Genomic DNA, 25,551 nt, shown 5'->3' on the forward strand with positions numbered 1-25,551 from the left:
GATATTATTAAATAAGAAAGGTTATGGCAGCTAATAATAAGCATGCCAAGTTGGCTTCTGAATGAATTAAGGGACTTATTTCTTCTTAAAGACTGTCTTTACAGTTGGTATGTTTAGCTGTGTATTGGCACTCTCACATTGCAAAATAGAAATCAACACATTGTTCTGAAGAAGACTGACAAGCATCTAGAAGTTTTGTCTTGAGAAAACCCAATATCCCTCCCTGGCTGCTGTGTCTTACATTTTTGGCTCTTGACGGCTGTGACTCTCCCTATGCCTTCTCAATGGCCTCAGTGAGGTCTCTAACCCTTCATCTCCCCCATTAGCTCCAATTTCGTCAGCTCCCTCCTTGACTTCCTTCTCTCCCTCCCCACCTGGAGCCCAGACTCATCACCTGAGCTCATATCTCACCAAAATTCTTCTGTGCTATGCATCCCCTTCGGCCATACACCAGTCAGCAGAATCCTAACCCTTCTGCTCAACAGAGCCCTTGGTCCCTCCTCCCAGACCTTTGTGTCCTCATTTGTCCCTGTTTGGTCCCCTCAGACTATTCCCAGCTCCAGCTCTGCTTACTCTCCACAGATGTCCCGTCCTCCGTGACCACAAAACCCTGAAGCCTTTAGAGTAATTCCCAGCAGCCCAAATCATTTGGAATCTTCTCTATCCACACCTATCCTTGATCTTCTCTTTTTGTTTTAGAGGTTGAGACATCAAACATTTCATCATTGGCCTTGCATTTTTTAAACTTCTTCTGCAGGATCTTGCTGATCTCAGTTTCTCCCACTCTCTCATTTCCGCCTATAGTACTCAAGTCTCTTCTAATGTGAGTAATGTTTTGCTTAACATATAATCTCCTTTATTTATTTTTTTTAAAGATTTTATTTATTTATTTGACAGAGAGAAATTACAAGTACACTGAGAGGCAGGCAGAGAGAGAGAGAGAAGGAAGCAGGCTCCCTGCTGAGCAGAGAGCCCGATGCGGGACTCGATCCCAGGACCCTGAGATCATGACCTGAGCCGAAGGCAGCAGCTTAACCCACTGAGCCACCCAGGCGCCCCAACATATAATCTCCTTTAAACTATTATACTATACCTCTTCCAGAAAAAGTACTCTTCATTCACTGTCTCCACTACTTTGGCATTATTTGTTCCCTCTATAATCCTCTCTCATATAACCTGTCCCCATCCTACTCTGTAGAAGAGACTCTCAAGTTGGCCAGTGTCTACATTATATAACTGAGAGACACTGAACTTGTCAGATAGCCTCAGGACATTCAGCATTACTTATCTTACTCAGTAAAACTCTATTCTCTTATCTTTTGGGAAGCCAAAGTTTTCTCCTGGTATCTTACTATTCCTTTTCTTTATGACTCCTCTTTTTGGTGTCTGCTGTTGAATGGGGTGTTCTCTAAAGTACTCTCCCTAGACAACTTTAATTCTCACTTTCTAGGCACTTCTTGGGTGATGTTCCTCTTCTCTAGCCTACTAAGACCTATATGCTGATGAAACCCAAGCTATTTTGGATTTTGGACTTAGTATACCTGCTCACCATCTCCACTTGGATATCTTATAGCCCCTCAAACTCATACGTTCATAACTGAACTTAACTCTCCCACTTCTCAATCTATATATTTTATAGGATTTTTTTATTTCTCTTGATCCATCAAATCATCCTAGGCAGAAATCTGGCAACTCCTCGTGATTCCTTCCATAAACCACCAATCAACAAATTCGTCTGTATTCTCTTATGAACACTTGTTGGATCTGTCTTGTCTTTTGTATCTCTATCCCCTTAGGCTATGATCTCCAACTGGTATCTTGCCTCTATTTTATTACCGCCAAAACTATTGTCTATTAGTCTTCCAGAGTATGTTTATGAAGATGATATCCAACCATCTCAATAGCTTTCATGTTTCTCCATCCCCTACCATAGCACTTCCATAGTCTGGACCTGCCAGCCTCTTCACACCGTTCCCTTCACTGCCTTGTACTTAAGTTTCTTTAACTCCGAGCCTGTGGCTGCTCCCTGGATAACCTGTGCTGGGAGTTTGTACATGTTTGGTGCCGAAATATTCTTCCCAATCTTCCTCTCTTCCTTTCTTTCAACCTCCATAATCTTTTTTTTTTTTAATTTTGGAAAAGAGGAAAAGTTTTTGTTTTTAATTTTTTTCCAATTTTATTGAGGTGTAATTGACCCCATAATCCTTCAAGGGTCAGATGATACCAACTCCAGGAAATTGTTCTAATTCTGAGTACCTCTTTCCCCAACTGGGTTAGGTATCCGTTTCGTGCCTCAGTGTCTTTATTTATTGTTTTTTAATTATGTTCAAGGGTGTGTCTTTAGAAGGCACCAAGCTTTTTGAGAGTTATTAATATACCCAATATTGTCTAACTAATTGTCTTATGACTTGAGGAATTTGACCACTCTAGAAGAAACTCTAGAGCCTGAATATTTATTTGTTTAGCAAATACTTACTGATGAGTTAATACATTTGACACACTGTTCTATATGCTGGGAATTTAAAGATGAGTAAGACTAGGTCCTTGCTCTTGTGTCTAATGAGAGAGAAAACAAAGACATTCCCACAGAGGATGATAAATGTCATGATATAGATATTAGAGAGGTATAGAGAGGAGCAGAAGAGAGTTCTTAGAACATCTTAAATAGGATTTTGAAGGGAGAAAAATTGGAGAAGGCTTCCTGAAGAAGCTGAGTTTTGAAGATCTGGTAAGGATTAGCCAGGCACGCCATTCCATGAGAGTAGATAAATAGCCACATGAAAGAGCTGGCATTTACGAAGATATGGAAATGAAAAAGAAAATAGTGAGTTCTAGAAACTCACTATAATTAGAGCACAGAAAGGGAGAAGGGTTGGGAAAGATGAGGAGGGACAAGCCAAACATGAAAAGGCCTACACACCAAGACTGAAGTCCTGGAGTATTAACCTGAGAGCTATATGAGCTATTGAATTCTTTGGCCGGGAGAATGGTCAATGAGGAGTTCTTGACAAACTGCCCTAGCAGTGAGAAGGGGAATGGGTTGGGGAAGGAGGAGGCAGGTTGGGAAGGAGGAGATGACTGGGGAGATAGGGTAATAGTTCAGAAAGAAGCTGACGAGAGCTGGAACTCAACCGGTAGAAGTGAGAATGGAGAGAGACCAGATCCATATATAATTTATAAGCATTGGCAACCTACTGGATGAGAGGAACAAAAAGAATCTAAGTTTCATTTTTTTGTTTGCAACTGTAATTTTTGCATATGTATTATATACCAAAAACCGTTCCAAGAATTGATAAACGGTATGCAAAAAAGACCAACTCTCTCCTCTCTTGGAGCACATATTCTAGTGGAAAAGACATAATCCAGTAAATGATACAAATTTAGGAAATGAAGTAGGGTTACAGGATGAAGTGACTGGAGGCATATTTTTGACAGGATGGTCAGGAGAGAGTACTCTGGGGAGCTCAAGTTTGAGCAAAGAGCCTTATGAGGTGAAGAGTCAAATCATGAAAGATCCAGAGGAAGTCTGAGAGCAGCGGAAGCTGCTGGGCTTCTGGCTGGGAGGGCTGTTTGCTTGGCCTTGCTGTTTCCTAGGAGAGAATGTGAGTAAAGGAGTATGCTGACAAGCAAATGAGTTCTAATGTCACTTCTGCCACTTGTTGGTTGAGTGGTCTTGGGGATGTTACTTACCTGAACCTCAGTAACCTCGTTAATGAATGGGGATCATACTTTTTTATCTCCCAGGACTTTTGCATTGCTCAAACAAGCTGAAATGAGTGAAGGTCTCTTGAAAACTGTAAAATACTGTAACAGTTAAAAGGGTTATTATTTGCTTGTAGATATTTATGATCTTTCACAAAGAATTGATTTTTAAAGAACATTTTGATTTCTGTGTGCTGTCAAAATCCAGAATAATGACGGTACTGGGGAAAAGAGAGGCACTAATCTTTTTCTTGGGGAAAAGTTATGACAGGGCCCATACTCCCTTTTTTCAAGCACTAAGGTCTTTTAATCAAGTGGTGATTCTTGTGTTAGGTTTTAAATAGGGTAGTAATCTTTTTGCTCTCATTTAGATTGCATACCTTCTTTTTGTGAGGGCAAATATGTCCTTCAACTAGCAGGATCCAAGGCAGATCTAATTCCCTTTTTTCACCCCAGTGGAGTAACCTCAAGAGCATGGCTTAGTTGTTCATACTCTCCTTTTTTTATTCCTTCTTTATGCTGTATCCCAATCCATTTTCCTGTGCATGTGCACACACACACACACACACACTCACACACACACACACAAAGGCAATCATTCTGTTGGGTTTCATATATCTTTTTGTTTATACATTTCCTTAAAAATATATATTTGTATGTATTTTTAGTTTATGTAATGGTATTACAGGGAATTTAAATGCCTACTCTGCCCCAGTGTTCCACAGACTTGGTACTTAGTAGCTGTAAACGCTTAGATTCTCTGGAAGGTTTTATTTTTCAGACTAGCCAGTACTTTCTCATCCATGCTCTGGAAAGTGTCTATTTTGCAAGAGTCAGGAGTTTGTCTCTGAGCCCAATTCTGAACTTCCTAGTATTTACCATAACGCTTGGGACGTAGCTGATGATACATTCAGCTGGAGAGAGTCAGGATATGGAGGTAAAAATACTCAAGACAGCCTCAGCAAACGGTGATCATCGATCTATTCAGTCAGATTCTGGCTGAGCTTTTCAGCGCTTTCCTTGGGCCACTCTTGTAAATCTAGAAGCTATAGAGATTTCTCAAGTGATGCAGTATAATAACGTTTTCCCGAAACGCTGGTACCATTGGAAAGTCATCTCAAGAAGAGGACAGTCAGGTCCTCTTCATCGCTAGATTCAACATACCCCTATTTCTGCAATCTCCTATAATGAGTCTTAAGTTGAACCAGATGAAACTGCAATTACACTAATACATGATTGGCCAGCTGTTAAAATGGGAGCCAGCACGGCTCCCAAAAAGGCAGGGAAAAAACTCCTCTTGAAAAAATTTCCATTTCAAACATGATTACCATTTTGGTTATAATTTTGTATGGTAATTTCACAAATGGAGTTTTGTACCAGCAAGAAAATGAACATCTGCAATTAATTATGCCGTGTAAAGGAGGTTGGCCTATTGCAAGACAGAAGTTGAACCTTTAACCCTTGGATAGCTTGACAATTCCCCAGAGAGGAGCAGCTAACTATTCAGCATTACTTTTCCTCAGTTACCCAATTCGGTGGCAGGTCATTATACGGGAAAGTGGATAGTGCCCCCCCAAGCGGGTTGCAACAGAGCCAGGCAGAACTGGTCTCTGTCCTAGCACTCACGAGCTTTGGGACCACCGAACACCATGCACACAATACCATTAGCTCTTCTCCATCTGTTTTCCCATCTTTAGTATATGTGCTGCCGAAGCGAGCACTGTTTTCCCATCTTTAGATGGGAAGGAAGACACCTACCTATCTTATCGTCTTATAAAAGGCACCTAAGTTACCTCATGTAGAGTGCTGACTTAATGCCTGGCACGTAGGACTCAGTAAATGTAAGTTCCTTTCTTTGTTCCCATCAGAGAGATACTGAAATGCATCCCCCCCAAAAAATGAAATAAAATAAAAAAGAATTTGAATCCTGAGAACAGGTGGTGACTGTAGAGATGTCCTGGTTTGGGCTTCGTGCTCCTGCATCTGGAGTAAGGGTCATAAAACCCCATGGACCAACTCCAGCAGGCCACCTGTTTTTGTAACATCTGCACACCAAGAATGATTTTTCCATTTCTGATTGCCGAACAAATCAAAAGAATAATACTTCATGCCCCCTGAAAATTATATGAAATTCAAATTTCTTTGCTTATAAAGTTGTGTGGGAACAGGGCCATGCTTGCTCATTTATGTATTATGTATGGCTGTTTTCATGCTACAGTGGCAGAGTTGAGTGGTTGGGACAACAGAGCCTGTATGGCAAAGTCTGAAATATTCATTATTTGGCTCCTTAAAAAAAGAGGCTGCCAACTGCTGATCTAGAGTTTTCTGTTGGACTCTCCCTTGTCCCTTGGGATTGGGCACAGTATGGATCAGTGGCAGGTAATACTGCAGAGTGTGGACCACTTAAAAAAATACCTCTGTGTGAGGCATTCTTACCTCACATCTTCTAGGAGAAAATAAAAATGCCTTCTTCCTCACTCCTTGCCTTGACTTCCACTAACTACCCCCACCTCCAAGGAGAGAAAAGATACTGGCTCAATAGCTTCTCTTTATCAGTCACCGAATCCCCCCCCAACCCCCAATGCCTTCCAATCTGAGTACCATCTTACATTCAATGAACAACACACCCCAGTTACCTCTTTAATTTCCATCTGAATAACTTCTTCCCTCCCAGATTTGCATTTGTGTGACAAGAGCAGGGAAGCTGAGGTGAAGGACACTATCATTCAGTTAGGGCCTTTTGATGGGAGACTTGAGTTTTTATTTTTTTGAAAGAAATTGTCAGGAAATGTTTCCCTTTCCAAAGTGCTATTGTCTCAAGAGGACCAGGGAAAACTTCAGAGGGAACTTCCCAGAATCAGTACATTTTTATTCTCTGTGATTCTGGAAAGAGGCACAGTCAACCAGGTGTTCATTTCTTAAGGATATTCAAACAAATATTTGTTGGGAGCCTTCTATGCTCAAAGTACCATGGTGTCTACATTTTATTTTCTACGGAACGGACCACGTGGGCCTTCCTTGTACATGAGACTGAGCCTGGAGCCATCCTGCCATGTGTGGTGTTTACGGGGCTCACTGAGACACCCTGGCCAAGTGGGTGGCCCACCCCTTCTCACCCACCACCTAATCCTTGAGGAGAGAAAATGGTGTGGAGGACCTGGGCTCAAGTCCAAACATAAAACCAAATATTTCCCTGCATTGTAAGATATGAGTAGAAACATTCTTCACTCTTTAGATGTAGGATGCTATAGAAATACCAGCTGATATTACCATGATAGATTTCTTACAAAGCGTTTGATTTCTTAGAATGGTCTGGTGTGTTTTGGTTAGAGTAAGATATACCCAGTAACAGAATAAAAAAGCAGCCATCAAAAGAAACGAAATCTTGCCATTTGCAACGACGTGGATGGAACTAGAGGGTATTATGCTGAGTGAAATAAGTCAATCAGAGAAAGAAATTACCATATGATTTCCCTGATGTGGGGGGTTTGGCGGGTAGGGAAGGAAAAAATGAGACAAGTTGGGGTAGGGAGGGAGACAAACCATAAGAGACTCTTAATCTCAAACAAACTGAGGGTTGCTTCGCGACAGGTACAGAGAGGGTGACTAGGTTATGGACATGGGGGCGGGCATCTGTTGTGGTGAGTGCTGTGAAATGTGCAAGCCTGACAATTCACAGACCTTTCCTCTGGGGCAAATAATACATTTTATGTTAATAAAAATAATTAAAAAAGAATATTATAGAGATGTGAACACACAAAAAAGCAATCTATTAAAAAGTATACAGTTGAATATGTATATAAAGTATCTATTTTTGAGTTTTTTCATCAATTGACATCAATTATAGCTTTAAAAGCTGAAATAGTTAAAGGTACAGTTCATTTATTTGTAATCCATCTAACAATGTGGGCCAGAAAAGTAGAGAGTATAATTCTATTGGGCAGGTATTTAAAACAACAACAACAACAAATGTAAATGCTAAATGTGTATAAGTTCCATTGCAGATGCTGAGAAATTGAGAAAATGATAGATTTTTTTTCATGATCAACTAACAGGATATCAAATAGTTCTTTTCCTGCTGCCTTGGGATTTTAGCTAATGCCCCATTTTCTAGGGAAGTCTGCTGAAATATTCTCAGAATTATTACAAGGTAGTCAGAGCAGTCCTGTGACCCTTCTGCCATTGTCCATCCCCAGCAAAGAGGGGACAACTAGCAATTCCAAAATAATTGAAGAGAAGAATCAAGGAACACAGCTGTGGGACTAATTGGGGAATGTTGGGGTGATTCATCTGTCTTCTCCGGGTGGAAAGTGGAGGTTGGAGAGAGAACTCCCCCTACCCCAAGCCAAGTGAGGACAGCTTCAGGAGAACCCATTCCATGAGAACCTGCCCCGGAAGAGCCAAAAGGGGTGGCGGGGGAAGGCTGCTGGCTGGGCCACATTGTGACTTATGTGGCCCTGGGTCCTTTGCCTTCATGGGTCCCTCCCACCATACTACTATTCCATATTCCACATGATTTTTGATATAACTTTACTTCCATATTTTTTCTGTTTTAGAAAAAAGTAGATTTTCATGGTTTCTGGAAATTTTTTTTTTTTCTGATGTGAGAAAAAATGAAAACATTTATCATGACCTCAAACTTACATTTTCTTTCCTTCTGATTTTAAGAACAATTAGAGCATTTTTGTAGGACCCTGAAAGTACCATGAGCCCAAGGCACTGTGCCTTCTGCTAATGGACACATTCCTCCCTTGGACCCATGACAGTGGGAGGGGCTGTGGTCACAGTGACACTGCTCCATGTGGCAAGCCGTGTGAACTGTGTCCCGTGAGACTCAGGAGGTATCTTAATAGAAGCTGTGCTAATGGAAGCTGGCCCAAGAGGCCTTGCTGTCAGTGCAAGGGGACACGGGAAGAGGCCATGTTAGAGACAGAGGTAGAAGAAAATGGTGCCATTCCTGGTTTGTAACCCCATGAAGCTCAGCTCAGTCCATCTACCGGTGACAGTTAGAGAGTGTGTCATTGGCAAAACTCAAAATGAGTCCCCAGTCAGAGCTGTCTGCTTCTTCTCTAGGACATTTAAACATTCTCACAATTCTGAATTCTGACTTTAGACTTATGTTACTACATTGAGGCTTCTTTTCATGAGCTTTGAAAAAGAAAGAAAAGATTGAGGAAGTATTTTATGTACTGATTTGGAAAGGTCTTCAAGATATAATATTAAGTGATAAAACAAAGAACAGAATGATATACACAACCGTGTGTGTTTAAAAGGAAAGGAAAGAACACACAAGCCTCAGAGGCAAGAGGAGAAGAAGGCCAGTTGCTTTCCTTCCTTCCCTCCCCTCCCTCCCCTCCCCCCCACAATCTCCCACTCCCTGCCCCCGCCCTGGCTTCAGGGTCTGCTTACCTCCTGGTCTGGGGCTCCTCCTGGGTGCTCCCTCTCATGGCTCCTCCTTTCCCCGTCTGGTCAGATGCAGTAACAGCTCTCAGCTATTGCTAGCACCTGAGCGCAGCAATAGTAGTAGTATCCCACTTAATAAATTAAGACGCTGAGGCACTGGATGAAGTCAGGATTTAAACCTACACATTTTCACTCAAGCTCAGCTCTTTTAAGCCCAGCATAGTAATACTCACAGATACCAAGTCAACACTCAAAACCTATATGCCAAAATTATATAATAGATGCTCTAGTTGTAGGGAAAATAACATGGTACCAGGAGATAGAAAGAAGACACTACTCCATTAGTGAGGGCAGGACTGTGTTGAGGCAAGGCCCATGTGAAAAGGCAGCATGTGAGCTGACACTCACAGGAGGACGGTTGCTAGAGGGGTTGGTATCTGGGGCCAGCACATCTTGGGCTTGTGCAGAATCTCCCGAGGAGGGAGAGAGCTCAGTGCAGCCAGAAAGGGGGCAGGCTAGAGCAGAACGGCTGGAGCAGAGCATGAGGGGAGAGAGGAAGGTATGGGGCCGCCCAGGACCACGCAGGCCAGGCCGGCCAGATGAAGGAGCTCAGCTCCTCTCGGAGCCTCGGGAAGCCCCTGAAGAGAAGTGCTATGCTATGCTGGTTTTATAAGGAAGACCATCATGGCTGAAGAATGACAGCAGGATTTGAGGTGGGAATGTAGACAGAAAGATGGACAGCAGTGGAAGCTGAGAAGTTAGCACTTTGTTGCAGAAGGTCTGGTGTGGGGGGGGGGGGGGTTGGAGGCTTGAATCTAAACACTGTAATGAGAATGGGAAGAAGTCAGATTTCAGGTGTATTTTAGAGGTTTAGTCAACAGGACTGGACAGCAGTGGGATGTGGTTGGTGGGAGAAGAGGACGTGTCCAAAGGTGTTCCTGGCCTTGTGTACACCAAACGGACGCAGTTAGCCATCCATTATCCTTTCTGGATTAAGAAGGATTGGTCTCTGGTCACCACCCCGGCAGGGAGGACTGGGTTTCCTGTTAAGCAGAAACAGTACAGAGTACTGTGCTAACATCACCACATTATGGAACAGGTAGACTCTGTCGGTCAGTGCGGACTTCATCATTACTTATAATAGTTTCTGTGGTTACATAGATTTACCAGCTTAGAAATGAGCCTATTGTACACAACCTACATGTACGTTAGAATTAGTTGGATACAGGGAATTGTAGAGGCTTTACATCTAATTTGTGTTTCCCAGGCCTGTCAGAGAGTTCTCCATGCCAAGAGGAGCCAACACTTTCTGTTACTGCACAAAAGCAAACGTGATTGTCACTGGAGGTAAGGGAACCGTTCGTGTTGTACAGAGATTCTCTACTTTGCCAACCGTGCTCTCCTTGATTAATCTAATGACAAAGTGCTTCTCGTGAAATGACAGAGTTTTGCTCCTGGGGAGCCTTTCAGAGAGTTAAAACATTTGCATAAAGTTAAATCTGTCATTCTTTTTCTTTGTGCCTTCTGGATTTGATGGCACACTTAGAAGGTTCTTCCCCGGCACCAGGATATGGGTTATAAATTCTTCCGTATCTTACTCTTTTTTATTGCTTTATATTTTATGTTTGGATCTTTAATTTTTAATTAAATTTTAATTTTAATTTTATGTTTGGATCTTTAACCTCTCTAGAAGTTATTTCAGTGAATGAGAGCATGAGATCCCAGCCTGGGGCCCCTGTGCGGGCTTTAGAGGAATTCTGGGGTCCCCTGTGGCCTATTGAAACTTGTGTGTCTATGTGCATTTTTCCGCAGACATAGTCCAAAGAGTTATCGAGTCCTCAATGGGGTTCATATTCAAAAGGGTCAAGGGCCAGTGTTTTAGAGTTAGCAGAAAAGAGGCCAAGGAGAGAGCCCGGAAGCATTCTAATGTTTCAGGGTTAAGGAGGATGGGACATAGGACACACGGTCGTCTGTGGAGAGTATGGTATGTGTGGTTCAGAGGGGAAGGTGGAGGATAGAAACATTCCTCAAGCCTCATACTTGTCACCTCTAGCCCTAGGGTGCTAATACAGTAGGATGGCTTCGAGCCTGGGCTCTGGAGTCAGACCTTCTGGGTGCACATCCTGGTTGTCTTTCTGGCCTTGGGCAGGTCACTTAATCCCTTTAAGTTTCAGTCTACTCTAAAGTGGGACTGGATAATAGTACCCACTCATAAGATTATTATAAGAATTAAGCAAATTTGAATAAAGTACTTAGCACACAGTAAGTGCACAATATAAATTTGCTAATAGTAATACTAACAATAACAAAAACACACATACTTCATATGGTGGTGCTTAAGATTAATTGAGATAATGTATGCCTGGGACATAGTAGATTTTCAACAAATATTTATTCAATCTGTCTACAACACACAGACAAAGTCATGTTGACAAAAATGTAGAGGTTTTGTTGGAATAAAATGAAACGGGAGGTTCCAGTCAGGAAGCTGTTCCGGGAGTCATGAGTGAAGTGATGAGGGTCTGATTATTGCAAGTGAAATGGAAGAAGAAAGGACAGAGCCAATCCCATGGGAAAGAAATCAGTCATAAAACCTGAAGCCGGAATGACATTGGGATTAATAAGAGGGATCAATCAGCTCCGAGTTTGTAAGATCGGAAAACGGAAGAGTAGCAACTGTATTGTTACCAGAAATCAGGAAGAGGGTGCTCAGGACGTGGGAAAGAGAGCAAACACATCTCAAGTTTGAGCTTGAATGTCAAGTGGGATTAGACACCTGGGAGTATGCTCCTTCTGGTGATGAAAAAAGACCCAGTTGGAGCTAAGGGTTATGAGGACCCCCAGGCTGCCAGTGTGAGTGTGATGAACTCCCAGGGGCACCTCAAGATCAGAGTCACCTTCAACAAGGAGCATGTGGACTTGAAAGATATAAATGAGCAACGCAGAAACTCAAGTAAACATCAAGAAATGGCTTATACTGGAGATCTGAACATTATTAGGAAGGGAAAGAGTAAACACAATTTTTAAGAAAGCTCTGCCATCCAAAAGATCAACACATGTACCATTTGGAAAATGCTTTGAGCAAGAATATTTATTAAAAGAGCAAAAAATGTTTGATGAGTAAGTGCTCCCAGCTCCTTCCACATGAGATTTCTTCAAATTCCTTCCCCCAAAACACACACAGCTACGACATTTGGTTTTCTACCAAGATTAGCCTGCCTCAGCCCTGAAATGCTGATATTGGTAAGTACTGTTGACCCTTGAACAACACAGGTCCGGGATGCCAGTTACCCCCATGCCACCACAACCGACAGTAGAAAGTCCACACGTAACTTTGAACTCCCACAAAACTTAACTACTAGTAGCCTACCATTGACTGGAAACCTTACAGATAATGTAAACTTTGCATTCACACATATTTTGTATGTTCTGTATATTATATGTTGTGTTCTTACAATAAAGTAAACTAGAGAGAAGAAAATGTTAAGAAAATCATAAGACATGAATATGAATTTATAGTTCTGTAGTGTATTTATTTAAAAAAAAAAAATGTGTATGAGTGGGTCCACACAGTTCAAACCCATGTTGTTCAAAGGCCAACTGTGTGAAGATAGCTACACTCTCACTTCACACCTGGCAATCTTCCCTGAGGACATAGAGCTAAAATGTTTTTCAGCAAATGCACAGTACTCATATTGTAATTTGTGCTCCGCTTTGGCCCTTCGACAACACTTACGTAAAACTAGCTTACGGTTCGAATATTATTTTTAACAAATTACATAGCAATCTACTGGAAAGCAAAACAAGCAAAAACAATGCATTGAAATTTAGAAGAGGTGGTTGTATTCATAGCTCAGACACTAACCAGCTGTATGATTTTTAGCTCTCATGTAATCTCCCGTTGCTCATGTTCCATATCTGGTAAAATGAGGAAGTTAGATTACAAGAATTCCAAGATCCCATTGAGCTTAAAGAATCAGGATTCTGTTGTTTAAAGAAATTCCTGTTCATGGGAGATAAATTAAAATGTCCTTTGGAAAATTTGGAACCCTCTCTGCCAATCAGGTATATTGTAACTTACTGGTACTCAGTGTATAGTCAGAGCTCTGTGCGCTCAGAAAAATAAGGCGTTAATGGGCCACAGACTTCTAAATTTCAACTAAGGACATTAAGGAAAGAAAGCAAAGCATATGGGTAACAAGTCTGCAGAGTAGAATGTGGGGGTTATGGCTTGGACTGGGAGCAAGTTTCATGGTGCCTGGTAGTGATGATTCTAAGGATGAACAGGGGTCCAAGTCTTTGAGCTGTGCTAATTGAAGTTATCCTTTGAAGAGCTCCATGCCAGTCTAGAACTCATAAAGGAATGAATACTAAAATTACATGTTTTCAAAGCAAAAGAAGTGGCATGCTTATATTACACTTTCTGGATCCCTGCTGCCCTTTGCTGAGTAGATGACTGTCTTGGCTTCTTCCTTGTGAGGGAAATGGCCCCGATCACTCAAGAGGAAAAGGTGGGGTGCTCCAGGGATGAGAGGGAAAGAGCCCAGTAGTCCTCAGAGAGGAAGCAGCAAAATTGCCCCAGAATCAAAGTGTGAGGGATATTGCCCTCAACAGGACAGGTCTTCAGTTCTGTGACAATCATGGCCTTTTGTCCTCCTTCAACTCAAACCCTCCACAGGAAACCCTCCGAGAAAGTAAAATGGCACAGTTGAAGTGAGATCCCATTTCTAAAATCTGATTGTTCTGAAAAGACAAGCTATCCCATTAATCTTAACCAACTCCTTTGTTCTCACACAAAATACTTCAAAATGTTAAGAATTGACCAGCTTTCATATAGTTTGTCATCTTAAGCATTTTAATCATTTCTGAGGGGAAAAAAAAATGTGTTTAGTCCAGTTCTGGGATTCAAATCATTTTCGTGTTTACGGATTAAGATGTTTGACCTTCGTGAACCTCAACACTCATTATATTGTGAGATGGCCAGCTACATACAGCCTTGGAATCTTATTTTTCTAGCTCCTTTACCAAAACGAAACATTTAGCAGCATGACTGACAAGCAACTGATACTTCTCGCTGTGCAAAAATTATTAAATGGTCACAGTTACAGAGCCTCTGTTAGTGGAAGATGCAATTCCTCAGTGACTAGAGACACGTTTTCCTCAGGAGAATACTTTTGTTGATGAGTGACTCAGCCGAGCACGTTGCTAAATGTACCATGTGGCCCAGCTGATGACTCAACACATACTATGAAAGCCGCTTCATGAGGCATAGCTGAATGTGTGAAATTTGCAGGGACGTTTGATGAGCTGGAGAAAACAAAGCCAAACCAGGACAAAGTACTTAATCCAAACAAAAATAAAAACAAATAAAATTGCAAACTTTCTGAGCATTTCTTTTTAGCTCATGGTTGTCTCTATCGGCCATTTTAAGAGTTAAACTCCTCCTTTGGGCGGTTCGATGTAGACAAACGATTCTCTGCCATGCAAGATAATATGGGTGCTCTGTGTGCATCTGTTAATATTTCATTCCACCAGCGTGTCTTGCACAACTGCTACAGACTAGGCATCATGAATCACACAGATCAGGTTGCATTTTAACCTTCAAGAATTCAAAATTTAGTGGTACGAATAGGGCATGTAAATACACAGCTGTGATACCACGTGGCGCACGAGCAGATTCATGGAACTGAATTCATGGGACACATGGAACAGATTCATAATCAGAATAACAACAACACAGATTAAACACCGTCGGCTTAGTATCAGAGCTTAGTATCACCTCCATTTCTGGTCATTCTGGCTCTAAAAATCCACCGCACAGATAACATGAGGATTCCACTGCTATCATCAGAAAGCAAGCAGAGCTGGAGGACCTCTGGTAACCAACCAGAGGAGACCCTGGTAAGATGGGGCTTCCTTCATAATGTATGCTGGACAAAGCTTTTTGTTCGCCACATTTCCCACGTGGCAGTCTTCCGTTGTACCCTTCTTCCTGTGGCACCCAAGTCATAGATTTCCTTCTAAGGGTAGCCTGACCTCATCTTCCAGGAGTGATAAAGTCCAGTTCAGGGGCAGCCTGGCCAACCGCTTGGGGGCCTAAGGCTCAGGTTCTGAACATACTGCAGCAAGGGCGAGACTTCTCAGCCATTCCCAGCAAAAAGTCAACGCAAGCAAGATACTGCTTTACGGGAATTATCTCATGACCTTTACAATTCCAGATTGCTCTGTATTCCCACGGTAGTAACCTCTCCCTCCACAGCACACAATCATTAAACCTCAGAGTGGGAGGGAATCTTGGGAGATCAAAACTCTACAGATAAGAAAATTGAGGCCCCAGAAAAGAGAATGGTTTGCCTCAACTCATCACCTGACATGTGACTAGGCAGCTGGGTGCTCCAGTCTGTTCTCTTTGCTCCCAGCCCCTGCTCCTCCCCCCTGAACCCCCAGGACCACTGTAACCTGGTTCCCACAGTCCGTCCCTCCTTTCCTTTTCTCTGTGCACTGAGCCAGCTCATGTCCTCAAGAGTGAGACATTTGGATCCACTGACTCACCAGCTGAGATAAGAACTTGTTAAAGGAAAGAAAACCCTATCTTTATATGTGACTTTATCAGAATCCTGGTTAACAAAAAGAGAGAAACTGAAAATAAATGGAAAATAACAAAGGAACAAGGGATTAACCCCTAACGAACCATAATGTATTGTTTATAGTATTAAGACCTACCTTCATATTGTTATTTGCTGTGACTACTTCCTTTTCCTCTCTAACTTTTATGCTTGCCCTAGAGGACCACTAGATTTCAAACTCTCCAGAGCAGGGCCCAAGTTTCATACATCTGTATATCAGTTCCTTTCTCTTTCCCCCAAGCGTTTTATAAAACGTGTTGCAAAGGGCAGGGACTTAGAAGAAGAATAGAGTAGAATTAGCTCATATTCCAGGAACTGCTCAGATTATCCATGGATGACCCCATGTCGTCTCACAATGAGGTTATGACATAAATTCTGGTCATCCCCATTATATATACAGATAAGGAAACCCAGACACAGGAGGTGAGATCACTTCTTTGAGCCATAAGGCTCGTGAGCTATAGAGCCCTGTTTCAAATCAAGGTAGACTTTCCCAAAACCAGTATTTTTTAAGCACTTCATGAGTTACTTGATTAGCCAACTCACTTACTTAGCAAACACATATTATGTACTTGCTATTTGTCAAACACTATAGATGAGAAATATGGCCTCACCAGATAATGGGTAAACAGATCTTTATACAAACCTCAATGGCTGGATAGAGTTCATGCCATAAACAAAATCTGAACCAATCGCCCTCAGAATGGGAAGAAGCGGCCTTAATGCCATCTGAGGCTGGGGACGGTGATCAGGGGCAGCATTAGGAAGGAAGGGTTGGAACTAAGTCTGAAAGGGAATGTTTTGGTCTTCTGAAGAAAAAAAAAAAAAGACTTTTAGTAGGGTCAGTATCTAGAATTTTTTTGTATCTTCAACATCTAGCAAAATGTCAAGTGTAAAGTAATTTCTCAAGATATTTTTCTTCTTGTTAATAAGGATAACATGGAAGTTTTAAGTTTAAAAAATATCCTACTTAAAAGAAAGAAAGAAACAAGAAAATGAAGCAAAGGAAATATCCCACTTACCCATTGAAAATAGTCCTTAAAATATCTTGGGTGCTGTCTTGGTCAGCTTAGGTTGCCATAACAAAATACCATAGGCTGGATGGTTTAAACAGCAGGAATTTATTTCTCACAGTTTTAGAGGTTGGAAGTCCGAGGTCAAAGTGCCAGGATGTGGTCAATGTCTACGAGAGCCTTCTAGATGGCCTGCAGATCCTGTTTTCTCGCTCTCAGAGAGGAAGCGAGCTCTCTGGTCTCATTAGGGCCCAACTCTCGTAACTCTCGTAACTTCATTTAAACTTATTATCTCCCAAAGGCCCCATCTCCAAACACCATCACATTAGGGGTCAAGATTTCATCATTTGAATTTTGGGGAAGTAATTCTATCCATACCAGTTGCCAGAGAAATGGAAAGTAAGAGTGAGCTGTGGCCCTGAGATTTTTCAGCCCATCTCTAGACTCAGGTCCCCAGGGACCTCTGGAATGAAACAGGAGTCAGGCGAACATTCAACAGAGGCTTCTTTTGTTTGGATACAGGTTTTCCCTCTCTTGTGCCACTAGATAGTTAAACCTCTGGGCCAGGATTCAGCATCCCAAGATTGAAGTTATGGGAGCTCAATAAATACATGAACTCCTACTGTGGGTTACACACTCGAGATGGTATAATAAGAAATAAGTTCTGCTTTTAAGTGGATGGTCCAGAAAATTGGGTCATTAATTTTAAAAGATGCCAGGGGCAAGGGGTACATAGGGAGGGGCTCTTGGTTTTAAAGACTATGAAGACATTCTGAAATAGTCTTGGAAATACAGTCAGGCTACAATTTGAAGAATGGTTTAGAATACTCAAAGGGAGGGGCCCCTGGGTGGCTCAGTGGGTTAAAGCCTCTGCCTTCGGCTCAGGTCATGATCCCAGGGTCCTGGGATTGAGCCCCGCATCGGGCTCTCTGCTCAGCGGGGAGCCTGATTCCTCCTCTCTCTCTGCCCGCCTCTCTGTCTACTTGTGATCTCTGTCTGTCAAATAAATAAATAAAATATTAAAAAAAAAAAGAATACTCAAAGGGGAGAAAGAAAAAGGTTAAGAAAATACTCTTTTCCCTTTTTTCATGGAGCCAGACAACATAAACATGGAATTATGAAAATATCTGTGTCTATCACATTTCCCTGGGTTATGAATATCCAACTGGCAAGTCACCTAATTCTCCCACGTAACTGACTGGTTCTTTCAGTGTGTGCAAGTATATTTCCATAAAAAGTCCAATATATATCAGCAAATTCATCCTGTGGACTACAAAATATATGCTACCTGCTTAACAATACCCCTTTGAATTTTAGATTTTGTTAATACATAAATTGTGAGTTTATAACTTAGGCTACCTATAAATTATAACTTAGGCTGTAAGGTTATTATTTAATCTTTTTTTCCTAGTGCCCTGAAGGTCCTGGGAAATAAATAAGATGCTCAAGAATGCATCAAATATTCCTACTGTGATACCATTTGCTGATATGTGATTCTGGACAAATTGTATTTAAATCATTAAATTAAAGTACAGTAAATCATTTAATTAAAAAAATTGGGGCACCTGGGTGGCTCAGTAGGTTAAGCCTCTGCCTTCAGCTCAGGTCATGATCTCAGGGTCCTGGGATGGAGCCCCACATCAGGCTTTCTGCTCAGCGGGGAGCCTGCTTCCCCCTCTCTGCCTGCCTCTCTGCCTCCTTGTGATCTCTGTCAAATAAATAAATAAAATCTTTTTAAAAATAATTAGCTAATTAAAACAATTAGACTATGACTATGCATTAGTTCAGGTAATGCTAGATGCTATAACAAATAAACTCCAAGATGTGTAATGACTCAGACAAAATGGAAATGTGTTTCTTGTTAGTCATGTAAAATCTAAATCAATTCTCTTAGTTTACTGGCTAAAAGTCAATAATCTGACCACATCTAATTGTAAGGGAGCCTGGGAAATGTAGTCTAGCTATGTGCCCAACAAGAGACAGTTAAAGGTGTAGTGATCAACTAGCCTGTCTTTACCATAAAGCTGGATGTGATGTGTGTGTGTCCATATGATAATAAAATATTATTAAATTTTAATTTTTACTACCACCAGAATTCTAATGGACCATGGGTATAGGATATGATCAAAAAATTCACAGGAAGAGATATAATTAGCAGATATACATGGGAGAAAATACTCAGCAGCATCAGCTGTCATATAAATTAAATAAAAACAAAGTTTCATTTTAGACATTAAAATGGCAAATATTGGGATGCCTGGGTGGCTCAGCAGGTTAAGCCTCTGCCTTTGGTTCAGGTCATGATCTCAGGGTCCTGGGATCGAGCCCGGCATCAGGCTCTTTGCTCAGCAGGGAGCCTGCTTCCTCTCTCTCTCTGCCTGTCTCTCTGCCTACTTGTGATCTCTCTCTCTCTCTCTGTCGAATAAATAAAATTTTTTAAAAATTAAAAATAAAATAAAATAGCAAATATTTTACAGCATGCTAATACCCATGTGCCGGCCAGAATCTGATGAAACTGGTATAATCGTATCTAGTTGATGGCCTTGGCATTTAGTTCGATTATTTTGGAAAGCAACCTAACAAAATGAGATTTTTTTTTTTTTAAGACTTTTTTTGTTTATTTGACAGACAAAGATCACAAGTAGACAGAGAGGCAGGCGGTGGGGTGCGGGGGGGGGGGGGGACGTGGGGGAAGCAGGCTCCCTACTGAGCAGGGAGCCTGATGTGGAGCTTGATCCCAGGACCCAGAGATCATGACTTGAGCTGAAGTCAGAGGCTTAACTCACTGAGCCACTCAGGCGCCCCACAATATGAGATTTTATCTCTGGTGTATATGCCCAAAAGAAAAAAAAAAAAACCCACATGAATAACTATTTATTGCAGTGTTCTTGACTAGAGTTAGCAGGAACACTTATCGATAGACAAATGGTAGGAAATTTTGTTGTAGCAATTATGAAGGTGTGGTCCTGTGGTCTTCCATAAATGCAAAAAAAAAAAATGAGCAAGTACATTTTATTACTTTAATTATATTGGATATATTAAATTTGTATTCTAAAAAAGGGTACAAATTTCCAGTTAGAGGATGAGTGAGTTTGGGGGATATAATATACACGTGGGACTACAGTTAACAGTATTGTATTTGTAGTTGAAAGTTATGAAGAAAGCAAATCTTACAAGTTCTTATAATAAGAAAAAAAAGGTAACCCCGAGGTGAGGCCCGTGTTAACTAACCTTACTGTAAAAATCACTTTGCAGTACATACTCATTCCATCCTTGCGCAGGGACAATGCTAATCTCTGCACTGTTCCAATTTTAGTATATGTGCTGCTGAAGTGAGCACTGTACTCTTTCTTTTAAGATTTTATTTATTTATTCATGGTTGGCAGGGGCGGGGGGGGGGGGTGCGCAGAGGCAGAAGCAAGCTCCCCGAGGAGCAAGGAGCCCAATGCAGGACTCTGTCCCAGGACCCTGGGATCACGACCTGAGCTGAAGGCAAATGCTTAACCAGCTGAGCACCCCCCAAGTGACTGCAAGCCCTATACATACACCAAATAATCATGTTTCACACCTTAAACTCACACAGTGTTTTATATCAACTATATCTCCATAAACTGGGAAGAAAACAAAAGCAACCAGTCCTGCCAATGTCACGTATGATAACAAAGTGACAAATCCATTCTACACAACTTTGATTTGGTCTGTCTCTCTCTGCTCAAAATAGCATGCTGTGATTTCGGGGTAAAAATAAGTTTTAAGAAACAGTGATTTTTTTTTTTAGCATTTTGACAACATTGATATTATTAATGGGTGTAACAAAGATAAAAGTTAGTGATCTTTTTGTTGTTGAGAAGTGGTGATCGAAATACCTGCTGAAAATAATTCAAAGTATTTAAATATGAATGGAAAAGTATTTTTCTTTACTCTGAAAATAAAAATTTATTTGTAAGAAGGGGGGGGGAAGAGTGAGCAGTGATTAACTATAGGGAGTGGAAGTAGGGATTCTGAGGGAAAAGAAGACTTTTTTCTTGAAGATTTAATTTATTTATTTGATAGACAGAGATCACAAGTAGGCAGAGAGGCAGAGAGAGAGGAGGAAGCAGATTCCCCGCTGAACAGAGAGCCCACTGCAGGGGTCGATCCCAGGACCCTGAGATCATGACCTGAGCCGAAGACAGAGGCTTTAACCCACTGAGCCACCCAGGCGCCCCGAAAAGAAGACATTTTTGACAAAAATTATACCCTACTGTATTGTGTAAATCTTTTACTGTGTATCCATATGATTTTAACAATTAAAAAAATAGTAGGTATGCTATGGATGTAACTACAGGCAAATTATATATGCTTATGGATATGTGCTAGGAGGGAAGATGGAGACATTTGATTTGTTATAATGGTAGAGATTATGTGTAATTTTCCTCTTCCTCTGAATGTGAAAACAAAAGAACAGCTGTCTAAAATTCTTTGGGAAGTAAATAAAGCATAAATAATACATTAATCCATGAATGAGTGGGAAAGTACTGAATCAAGAAAAGGACTCATAAAATATTTATAAGAATTCACATTTGTGTGTGTAAATACAATTATTCCCAAACAGTCTTGACAGGAGGAAGGGGCTCCAAAACAAGTCAACCCTAGAGGGCGTCCTGGAAGAAGCAGACTGTGATTTGATATTAGAAGGACAATAAGGTTATGATTGAGTGAGAGGGACTCTTTCAACTCTGACCAGCTGTGTCGCAGAGAAAACTAATAACCCCCCATGTCGCCCTTTCCAGGAGATGACAAGGTACTCCGTTTGTGGCACCCCAACATCAGCACCAAGCCGGTGGGGAAGCTCCTGGGGCACATGTTCAGCATCACGGAGATCGTAACAAATGAGAAAGATCAACATATCATCAGCCTCTCCTCAGCAAAGGTAACAGAAAACAACATAAATGAAACCAGCCACATTTCTCCCTAAAATCAGCTACTGGAAAAACTAGAACACATAGAGTTTTTGACTGAAATAGCTGCTATCACTGAGAAGAATATTGTCAGGAAGGAGACGGAAATGATGAGCCACCGTTTCTGCCGGGGTTTCTGCTGACGAGGGCTTAGGGAAGAACACATCGGAAGACAGGCGTCCAGGGAGGAGGTGCTGGGAAGGAGCCAGTATGGGCCTCCCGTGGCAGATGGGACATTTTGGGCCAAGACAGAAAGCGCGAGGCTTCTGTCGTAGTGGCTGTCATTAAACAGAGTTTAACATGTTCTAACCAATGTGCTCAAATAAGAAAATAAACAACGCGTTACGAATATGAGATATGAGGAGATAGAATCATTGTATTTGCAAATAATGTGATTGTCTCCATGAAAAATTCAAAAAGATCGCCTTAAATTTTTAAATTTGAAGTACAGTTGATACACAAAATCGGCTTGAAATTTCAAGAGCAGATAAGTTAGTAACGTGGCTCGTGATGATAGCAATTTCTAAAAAAATAAGTTTCTGTGTAAGAGCAGTAACCACAGTGGTCAAAGAGCTAGCATTCACAAAAGCAAAAAAAAAGAATATGAAATACCTAGAAATAACCTTAACAAACAATATTCACTATTAATATTGAGATAACTCCGAAGTTTTTCTGATGTACTTTTATTTAAGAACATGAGCAGAGGGACATGCTGTTTCCACATAGGACTATGGTACTGTAAAAGGTATTCTCCATCAAATTAAGCTATTTTTAAAAGCTGTTATTTTTTATTAATTTTTATTTATTTACTTTTAAAGATTTTATTTATTTATTTGACAGAGAGAGATGACAAGTAGACAGAGAGGCAGGCAGGGGGTGGGAAGCAGGCTCTCCACTGAGCAGAGAGCCTGATGCAGGGCTTGATCCCAGGACCCTGAGATTATGACCTGAGCCAAAGGCAGATGCTTAACCCACTGAGCCACCCAGGTGCCCCTTGCTGTTATTTTTTAATGCTACTCATGATTATTGCAGTATCAGATTGCCAAGTTTAGTGTTAATGTAAAAATACTGACATACAAAAATATCTTAGAAACTTTGGAAAATAGCATTATAAACTGGCATTCTTCTTTCCCTATTAGATATGAACAGATATCCTAAAGCCACAATAAATGAAACAGAGCAGTAGTCAATGCAGAACTAGTTAAGACACATCCCTGAGGAAAGAGAAAAGGCAAGAATGAGTTCACATGTATATGGGAGTTTTTACATAATGAAAGTAGCACTCCAAATTGGTGGGCAATGATAGTTTGTTCATTAAATGTTGGGAAACATATAAGGAAAAAATATGTAATCAGATGATCACTTCATAACAAACCACAAAATACATCCCATGTATATTAAAGATCCTCAATGTAAAATATAAAAACATAGAAATTCTGGAATTTTCCAGAAGAAAATATTCATATAGGTGAATATTCATATAGCCTTAGAGTAATTCCTAAGCATAACACCTGTGGCTAGAGGAAAAATAAATATGACCTCATAGACATCCAAACTTTCTATGAATTATAATAATAATTAACATTTACTGGGGACACCTCGGTGGCTCAGTCCGTTAAACAACTGACTCTTGGTTTCGCCTCAGGTTATGATCTCAGGGTCCTGGTTCCCTCTGCTTAGCTGGGTCCCAAATCTGCTTGGGGTTATCCCCTCTACCTCTTCCCCACTCACGCATACACATGCGTATTCTCTTTCTGTCTCTAAAATAAATCAGTAAAATCTTAAAAAAAAAATAATTACCATTTATCAAATATTCACCAAGTGCCACACACTGTGGACCATATTTTACATACTCAAACTCACTTGCTGCTAATAACAACCCTATAATTATCAGTTTTTTAATTTTTTTAATTTTTTTTTATTTGACAGACAGAAATCACAAGTAGGCAGAGAGGCAAGCAGAGAGAGAGGGGGAGGCAGGCTCCCTGCTGAGCAGAGAGCCTGATGCAGGGCTCGGTCCAGGACCCTGAGATCATGACCTGAGCTGAAGGCAGAGGCTTAACCCACTGAGCCACCCAGGCGCCCCTAATTATCACAGTTTTGCATATGTAAAGGCAAATGAGACCTAAGTAACCTGCAGAAGGTCACTTAGCTACCTGGTGGCTAAATGTAGCATCCAACATCAAAGAAAGAAAGAGGAAAAAAGAAAAGAAAGAAAGAGAGAGAGGAAGGAAGGCAGGGAGGGAGGAAGCAGCAGAGAACAGAGAAAGGGGAAGGGAAAGTAAGGAAAGAGAAGGAAGGAAGAGGGGGAGGAAGGAAGGAAGGAAAGAAAGGGAAAGGAGAAGAGGGGAGGGGAGGGAAAGGAAGGGGAGGGGAGGGGAGGGGAGGGAGAAAACAAAGAGTTTCTTCTTGTGATAAGGACTCTTAGGATCTACTCGCTTCTCAACTTCCCTGCACACCACACAGCAGGGTCCGAGGCAGTCACCGTGCTGTATGTGACATCCCCAGGGCTTACTTACCTTGCACCTGGAATTCCTTCCTCCTACTCCCCCTCCCCTCCACTCCGCAAGTTACGATGTATCTTTTCACATAATCGAAACGTATTGACTTTCAACATTATATAGATGAACAATAAAGTGAAAATATCTAAACAATATATTATTTGAAATATCATGAAACAGTATGTAAGAAACTAAGCCATTTTATTTTTTTTAAGATTTATTTATTTGGGGGGAGGGGCAGAGGAAGAGGGAGAGAATCTCAAGCAGACTCCCCACTAAGAGCAGAGCCCAACGTGGGGCTCCATCTCACCACTTGGAGATCATAACCTGAGCCCAAATCAAGACTAGGATGCTTAACCAGCTGAGCACTTCACTGCCCCCAAATTAACACATTTTAAAATGTATCTTTGGGGGCGCTTGGGTGGCTCAGTGGGTTGAGCCGCTGCCTTCGGCTCAGGTCATGATCCCAGGGTCCTGGGATGGAGTCCCGCATCGGGCTCTCTACTCAGCAGGGAGCCTGCTTCCTCCTCTCTCTCTGCCTGCCTCTCTGCCTACTTGTGATCTCTGTCTGTCAAATAAATAAATAAAATCTTTAAAAAAATAAAATAAAATAAAATGTATCTTTGATCCTGTATTATCAGGGGAAATTAACAAGATGCTGGTGATTACCCAAGTACAAGATTGTGAATGGGTTAATTTTTTTTTCTTTTTTGTGTTTTTTTCTTTTCTTTCTTTTATTACCAATTTTTTGTAGTAAATAAGCATTGCTTTTATAATAAGGAAACTACTTTTAATTTTAATTAAACTACAAAGGAATTTTAATGGTACTGGAAAGACACTGAAGGTTTTGAGGCGCTTAAATTAAACCACATTATGAATTGAGACCTGGAGTCCCCTCTAGAGAAATGAAGGAAAACAAAGATATCTTTCTAGCAAACCTTTAGACCGCTCAGGCCCAGAGGTGAACAGACACAGGACATCAGCTTTCCAGTTTCTCGTAAATGGAGCGAGTTGTCTTAGCTTGATGCTCATTCAGGCATCCCAGCAGCTCCACTTGGTAAATTACTTAATATCTTCCACACAGAAATGTGTAAAATGTAGTTTTGCCTCCAGGATTGTTATAAAGATTAAATGAGATCATTCATGACTTCTTCAGAAAGCATTTATTTCTTGAGCATCTATTACATGACAGGGGCTTCAGAGAGAGAACACTGAGGCAGAGAGAGAAGAATGAGGCAGAAGGCAGAAACTTGACAGGAAGTCCATTCTAGGAGAGGAGAGACAAACAAAGCAGCAAATAAAATGGAAGACAGCAAGGAAAGTGTTAAAATGAACAGAAAACACAACCATGTGCGGTGACTGCAAA

The 25,551-nt window shown here is 41.2% G+C and overlaps 1 protein-coding gene and 1 pseudogene across 3 annotated transcripts in view; one reads left to right on the top strand and one right to left on the bottom strand.

The window, feature by feature from the left end:
* The window catches only part of WDR64 (WD repeat domain 64), a 140,094-nt gene that overhangs the window by 46,472 nt on the left and 68,071 nt on the right, over positions 1-25,551 (top strand). For all 3 annotated transcript variants that reach the window (XM_059146297.1, XM_059146298.1, XM_059146299.1), the window contains 2 exons: positions 10,373-10,452; positions 21,517-21,656. In XM_059146297.1, the coding sequence (XP_059002280.1) occupies positions 10,373-10,452; positions 21,517-21,656 (220 nt within the window). The remainder of the gene's footprint in view (positions 1-10,372; positions 10,453-21,516; positions 21,657-25,551) is intronic.
* Positions 19,984-20,084, bottom strand: LOC131815396 (U6 spliceosomal RNA; annotated as a pseudogene).

Source organism: Mustela lutreola, chromosome 14, assembly GCF_030435805.1.
Source record: "Mustela lutreola isolate mMusLut2 chromosome 14, mMusLut2.pri, whole genome shotgun sequence".
In the NCBI taxonomy this organism is placed as follows: domain Eukaryota; kingdom Metazoa; phylum Chordata; class Mammalia; order Carnivora; family Mustelidae; genus Mustela; species Mustela lutreola.